The 7,796-nt window shown below is 46.3% G+C and overlaps 1 protein-coding gene across 1 annotated transcript; it reads left to right on the top strand.

The window, feature by feature from the left end:
• Positions 1-1,041: 1,041 nt before the first annotated feature.
• Positions 1,042-2,922, top strand: LOC135042629 (zinc finger BED domain-containing protein 5-like). Its single transcript, XM_063955036.1, has one exon. It carries the CDS (start codon positions 1,042-1,044, stop codon positions 2,920-2,922), a length of 1,881 nt encoding a protein of 626 aa, XP_063811106.1.
• Positions 2,923-7,796: the final 4,874 nt, after the last annotated feature.

Below are 7,796 nucleotides of genomic sequence, written 5' to 3'. Positions count from 1 at the left end.
AGAAAGAGAGGCTGGCACAGAGGATAGGCAGAAAGGCTGGCACTGAAAGAAGATGGGAAGAGAGGCAGGCACAAACCACTCAGACCACCAAATGCAGCTTTGATCTCCCCATGCCACAACAAATACCACACTGACCCTCCCCACATCAAATATACACTGATCCTCCCCACATCCCACAACAAATATACACTAATCCTCCCCACATCCACAACAAATATACACTGATCCTCCCCACATCCACAACAAATATACACTGATCCTCCCCACATCCCACAACAAATATACACTAATCCTCCCCACATCCACAACAAATATACACTGATCCTCCCCACATCCACAACAAATATACACTGATCCTCCCCACATCCACAACAAATATACACTGATCCTCCCCACATCCACAACAAAATATCAGTTGTAAGATAGCGGGGCTGATGGAAATATGGTCAAACATTGAAGTGCGTAGTGTGATCAGAGTCCAAAGGCACATCAGCAGCTGAAATTAATCGCCAACTTGTTGAGGTGTACGGTGATAACGTCATGTCACAGAAACAGGTTTGGGTTTCATGCTACATTTGATAATGCATGTGTGAGTTGTTAAAGCGCTATCCTTGGGAGGTGCTGGACCTCCCTACAGCCCTGACCTGTCACAGAGTGATTCCCATCTCTTTGGACAATTGAAGCACCTGGGTGGAAGGCTATTCGCAAATGACAGTGAAGTTCAGGAAGCTGCCATGTTTGGCTTCAGGCGCTTCAACCATGCTGGGATAGATGTACAAGTTGAATATATGCAATGAGAGGTTACCTTATTTATTGACGCACCCTTGTATAAGGAAGATGAAGTGCATACATTTTATGCCTCATCAAACCGTCTCCCCCCTTCCCTCCCCCTTGCCCATCATCCTCCCTATATATTTTTATGACATAAGAATATATAAGGAAGACGATGGGGAGGGGGTTGAAATGGCATAAAAAAGAACCAGTGGAATAAAGAGCATTAAATCCAGTTTTTTCTCTACCAGTTGCACATCACTGAATGAAATGGACCGTTTTCTTCAAAAGAGTGTCAGAAAGCAGAGCAATGATGGAAAGTCTGTTGCCAGTTGCAGCAAAAGATGTATTGCCAGTGAAGATTCAAGTAACAATAAAAAGCCAAGAAACCGGAAATATGATCCAAAATATTTGGAATATGGCTTTACGTGGGCTGGCTCAGAGGAAGCACCACGTCCACAGTGTGTGGTGTGTGGTGAAGTTCTTGCTAAAGAGAGCTTAAAACCATCAAAAATGATCAGGCACCTACAGACAAAGCACAGTTCTCTTCAAACCAAACCGCTTGATTATTTTAAACGAAAATTGAGGGAACTACGCGGCCAAAAAACCGTACTAAAAGGTGCAGTTACAGTTAATGAGAAAGCACTTGAGGCCTCATTTGTGGTGTCATACTGGATAGCCAAAACAGGTAAACCCCACAACATTGGAGAAAGCTTTTTTCTACCTTGTGCCAAAGAAATGGTTTGTATTATGCTTGGGGAAAATGCTGCTACTCAGCTTGATTTGATCCCCCTGTCTAATGACACTATAGCTAGGCGAATTCATAGTATGGCAAGAGACGTGACAGAGCAAGTCACCAACATGGTTAAGCAAAGTGCTTTTTTTGCCATTCAGATTGATGAAACGACAGATGTGTCGGGGTCTGCTCAGATGCTGACCTACATAAAATTTGAGAATAATGAAAATCTACATGAGGAATTTTTTTTCTGCCAGCCGCTACCGCAACGTGCTACTGGGGAACAGCTTTTTTCGCTCCTGGATACTTTTGTCACTGACTCTGGATTGGAATGGCTGCGCTGTGTAGGAATTTGCAGTGACGGTGCTCGGGCAATGACTGGAAAAAACAGCGGGCTAGTGACCAGAGTGCAAGCTGTTGCACCACAAGCAGTCTGGACTCACTGCATTATACATAGGCAAGCCCTTGTTGCAAAAAAAATGCCACCTATTCTAAAACAAGTTCTTGATGAAGCTGTACGCACAGTAAACGTCATTAAGAGCAGTGCAACAAGTGCACGCCTATTCAGAGTTTTGTGTGAGGAGATGGGAGCTGAGCACCATCAGTTACTTTACCACACAGAAGTACGCTGGTTGTCACGGGGAAAGGTGGTCAACCGTTTATTTGAGCTTAGGGACGAAGTACATTTTTTTCTTTCAGACAGAGATTCCATGCTGGCTGAAAAATTTTTAGATGCCAAGTGGCTTGCTCTGCTAGCTTACCTAGCAGACATTTTTGACCGGTTAAATGTGCTAAATACCTCCCTCCAAGGACAAGAAATGACAGTTTTTTCATACACTGACAAGATTGAAAGTTGGATCAAGAAGCTGTCCTTGTGGTACACTCGTGTGGAAAGTGGTAATTTTGAAGCATTTCCTTTGTTGGATGATTTTTTGCATGACAATGATCTTCCAAAACATGATTTAAAACCTGTTATCATCAGCCATCTGGAGAGCCTTCAACAGCAATTTCGTCAGTACTTTCCTGAAAAGGATCGAAAAGCAGAAGCGTGGATTAGGAATCCCTTCAGTGCTGAAGCGACTGCAAATGCTTGTTTGCCACTTTCAGTGGCTGAAAAATTGATTGATCTCTCCTGTGATGAGACACTGAAGCTGAGATACTCTGAACAACCTCTTGCAAACTTCTGGATCTCGGTTCAACAGGAATACCCAGACCTGTCATCTGCTGCATTGAAGGTGCTGACGCCATTTACATCTACCTACCTTTGTGAAGCTGGATTTTCAGCTTTAACATTACTGAAAAATAGGTACAGATCCCGTCTCGCTGTTGAAGATGACATTCGCCTTTATCTCAGTCACACAAAACCCCGTTTCAAGAATTTGTGTTCAACACTTCAAGCTCACCCATCCCATTAATTAAGACGTAAATAAAGTTTTTGTTATTATATAAATGAGTTCTAGTTATTGAAAAGTGTCACACCATGCTATTTTGCAATTATTTTGTATGCTTTTATCTGTTTATCAAGCAGCCTTGAAGTTATTTCTTTCTGTATAATTGGCTGACCACTCAAAATAAAGAATTCTTTAAAAAAAAATTAAAAACCGGGAAAGTATCACATTCATTATATTTTTGCATTTATTTTGTAAGAATAAAAATCACCAGATCTTAAAAATAAAGTGTGAGACTTATAAATATATATGGATATTGGCCCTCATTCCGAGTTGTTCGCTCGGAGATTTTCATCGCATCGCAGTGAGAATTCTCTTAGTGCGCATGCGCAATGTTCGCACTGCGACTGCGCCAAGTAACTTTACTATGAAGAAAGTAATACCCCTTTCACATCGCACAAATAACCCGGTATCGACACGGCAAATTGCCGTGTCGACACGGGTCAGTGTGCGATGTGAAAGCACTTTCTGTGAATTAGCGGGTCGCCTGACCCGGTAATTCAACCCGGTATAAAAGAAGGATTATACCCGGGTTGATTACCGGGTCAGGTGCGGTGTGAATGGGAGCCGTGTCGATGCGACACGGTTCCCATTCACAGCATAGGGAGAGGCGGCGCAGGAGATGAGCTCATCTCCCAGCGCCGCCTCCACCCCCGCCCCTGCTGCTGCTGCGCCCTCCCGCTGCTATGGCAACCGACCCGGTATATTGCTGGGTCGGAAAGCCTGCAGACGGGAGCAAATGCCGGATCCCACCCGGTAAGGACACGTTTCTTTTACCGGGTGGGATCCGGCATTAGCGATGTGAAAGCGGTATTAGTTTACTCACGGCTTTTTCATCGCTCCGACGTTCGCATTGTGATTGACAGGAAATGGATGTTACTGGGCGGATGCACGGCGTTTTAGGGGCGTGTGGCTGAAAACGCTACCGTTTCCGGAAAAAACGCAGGAGTGGCCGGGGAAACGGTGGGTGTGCCTGGGCGAACGCTGGGTGTGTTTATGACGTCAGCCAGGAACGAAAAGCACTGAACTGATCGCACAGGCAGAGTAAGTCTGAAGCTACTCAAAAACTGCTAACCCGTTTGTGATCGCAATATTGCGCATACATCGGTCGCACATTTAAGAAGCTAAGATTCACTCCCAGTAGGCGGCGGCTTAGCGTGTGTAACTCTGCTACATTCACCTTGCGAGCGAACAACTCGGAATGAGGGCCATTGTTCGGCAGTAACTTGCTGGGGTCACATAAAAAAATCTTTTGTCAGATGGGGTCCCAGAGCAAAATAGTTTGAGAACCCCTGCTCTAGACCATACATCCTCATTACATCAGAGAGATAGTGAAACACTGGAAAAAATAAGGATAAAGTGGACTACAGAAACTGATGCTCTAAACAAAGGAGAGAGAGAGAAAAGCACAAGGGAAAGTGGGCAATCGGAACACCATAGAGAGAGGAGAGATAGAAATGCCTGAAAAAGTAAAGGGGGTTGGGTATGGCATCCGGCGCTCGGGATTCCAGCAGTCACATGATACCTAATCCTAACCCTCTGGGGGGGGTGGCGGATAGGGCTAACCCTCAGGGGGTGGCAGCTAGGACTAACCCCCCCCCTCCTAGTGCCTTCCCTAACACCCGCTCCCCCGGTCCTAACCCTCCCTCCAATACTCGCCTTCGGGATGTTGGCTGTCTGTGTGCCGGCACCAGTCTCCCAAGTGGTGTCAGGATTCCAACATCGGTCAAATGACCGCCGGTATACCGTCTGCCGGGATGGTAAATGTATCCTGAGGACAGGTAGTGAGTGTGGAGGGATAGGTGGTTCAGTAAAATGTAACAGCTCAAACTGCGATCATTCACTGATAAATTGATTTATAGCTCTCCCTTTTTAACCATTGCAGTCATAAAAGCAATGTTTTTTAAACTTTTAAATAAAGCTTGTTAGCATCCCCAGCACACTGTATATGCTGGGAGATGTAGTTCTCAATATGAAAACATTTAATTACTGTATGAACTCTAATTCCCCAACTGAAACCTCTCACAAACACACACTCCTAAATCTAGTATACACACACACACATTTCCCCAGTACTGACAACTCTCATCACTTCCACACACTGACAACTCCCTCCTGCTCCTCTCCCCACTGACACTGACAGCTCCCTCACAGTCACACACATCCTCCACCCCCCCCCACACACACACACTGATAGCACACATGCACAAATCCCCCCCTCCTCGACACTAACTGTCACGGACTGCTTGGGCAGCAGGGGGCAGGCTCTGACTTGAAGTGCTGAAATTCAACAGCTCTCTCGAACTTGCAAGGCATGGCTGTGCAGCTGTCTCCAGCCATCTCCTTGCCCACTGTGTAATTTGTGGCGTTCTCTGATGTTCCCCGCTCTGCCTCTACAACCGGCACATAATGTACAGCAGTGGTGACTCCTGAGTATGGGCCTGGAGAACTCCGCCTACCGGGGGGTAGGGATTAATAATTTCAAAGGGGCAGAGCTAGGAGTGAAGCAGTGGACAGCAGTTGAGGGGCGTTTCAAACTGTAACAGGGTTGGGACAATTTCAGTATCCTTCCCTCACCGTCTAATTGGTCAGTCCCACGCTGATTGCCATAGCGCCCTTTCGAGACTGCAGAACTCTATCCCTTAGCCACGGTTTGCACAGCTGGATGGTGCCCCTGGCAAGTGCCATCCTGGCCAAGGGGTAGATACGCCCCTGAGGGTCAGGGCCAGCAACAGAAATCTCGGGGCCCAGTGCACTGATATCTCTGGGGCCCCCTCAACCCCCCTTAACTTGGCAGAGGGATCTTTAAAAAAAATGGAGCCTTTGACTCGGACCGTCAGTGAGGCCAGCAGGTGGTTTTCATACTGGGCTATCCAGCTCTTCGGTGGCGGTGGCAGGGACATTCAGAAAAGGGCCAGCACAGCAACATGCATAATAATGGCAATACAGTATGGACCACAGGGACTGGACAAAGTGATGGGGTAAAAGGAGGCGGGAGGGTTTAGTTGGCCTGTTAATTGTTTTCCTGCTTAAATTGAGCAGTTGGTGGATACACTTTAAAAAGCAATATTGGCACTGTGGCCCCATTATTTCTGTTCTTAATACTTGGAGCCCTGAACAAGTGTCCCCTTTGTCCCCCCTGTCACCGGGCCTGTTCAGGCGTTACCTATGGAGAAGCTGCGACATGACATCCTAGGACACGATACTGCACCATGCATCACCATTATATTTCAGTGTGCCTTGTCAATATTTAAATCTTGTTCTGTGTGACGTGAGTTGTAAATGGTTGAAAATCTCTGTGCTACAGTATCGTCACCATGTAGTTATAACAACACCGCAAAACCACCAAAAGACGTGTTTTGGTAGAGGGACTGCTGGAGGGGCCCATTGGGGCCCCCAGTTTGCTACCCCACCCCAGTATACCTGTGCTGTAGCCAGTGGAAGAGGCACTATCTTCCCGGTGATCTCTTCGGGAAGATGGTGCCGCACATAGAAAGCAAAGACTCTGGCTGCACTCTCCTGCCCTCGCTCTAAGCAAGGTGATCGGGCCACAAAAGGACCCCTGCCGGACCCCGGCCTGTGGGCCACAAAAGGATGCATTGGGGGCGGCATGCGGCCCATGGGTTTGACACCCCTGCCCTAGAGTATCAAAATTTGTTTCACGGCACCCCTAGGCCAAAGTTTTTTTTATTGAGAAATTCAGAAAAAAATATAAAATTAAGTAAATTGTGTTTATAGCATGTCATCCTCAGGTTCAGTTATGTTGTGAGGGAATGGTTTTGCCAATTTAATAAAGTATAAATAATTTTAATTGGTCCTGGACCACCAAACTATGCTACCAGTGCAAGAACCCCAGTTTGGAAACTACTGCCATAAAATAAACCTTTTTTGTTTTTTTTAAACTACATGTAATACACCTTAGATCTCAGTTCCTAAAAGGTTTTAAACCCTTGCATACAGTAAACTACACATATTTAAAAATCCTACACCGGGCACAAGTGCTCACGGGCCAATTTCATGGCAGTCTCGGATAGGAGGGCATTGTGGATTCACCAAGGGAATGCTGATGCTGACTCCAAGAAGAAAGGGAGTCTCTTCCCTATGAAGGTGAAGCCTTGTTTGGCGACGGCCTAGTTAATTTGATCTCGGCAGCTCCCGCAGGTAAGTCATCCTTCTTGCCCTATGTTCCCTCTCAACGGATGAAGACGCATCATTATCTGACGCAGTCATTTCGGCCCAATAGATATGCAAGAAGTTAAGATTCCCCTTTCTTTGCAGGTAGAGGAAGGAAAAGAGGGAAGAGGTCTGTAGCCTCTTCAAGATCGCAGGAGCAGAGATCGTCCTCTGCTTCTGCCAAATCCACTGCATGACGCTGGGGCTCTCTTGCAGGAGCCCGCACCAGTGGGGGGCACGTCTAAAACTCTTCAGTCAGTTCTAGATTCATTCGGACCTGGACTCGTGGGTTTTACAAATAGTGTCCCAAGGGTACAAACTGGGGTTTCAAGACGTTCCCCCTCACCGATTGTTCAAATCAGCCTTAGTCAGCAGGGAGAAGGTTTTTATTCAAGCCTCTTCGTGGTCCAGAAGCCGGACGGCTCAGTCAGACCAATCTTAAATCTGAAATCCCTTAATTTCTACCTAAAGAAATTCAATTTCAAGATGGAATCTCTCAGGGTAGTGATCTCCAGTCCGGGGGATAAAGGAGATTTCATGGTTTTGGTAGACATAAAGGATGCCTACTTATATGTTCCCATTTAGCCACTGCATCAAGCTACCTGAGGTTTGCAATTCAGGATTGTCATTACCAATTTCAGACGTTGCCGTTTGGTCTGTCCACGGCT

This window comes from Pseudophryne corroboree, unplaced genomic scaffold, assembly GCF_028390025.1.
Source record: "Pseudophryne corroboree isolate aPseCor3 unplaced genomic scaffold, aPseCor3.hap2 scaffold_831, whole genome shotgun sequence".
Taxonomy (NCBI): domain Eukaryota; kingdom Metazoa; phylum Chordata; class Amphibia; order Anura; family Myobatrachidae; genus Pseudophryne; species Pseudophryne corroboree.
The sequence above is the reverse complement of the archived record's forward strand: the minus strand, read 5'-3'. Positions and strand labels throughout refer to the sequence as shown.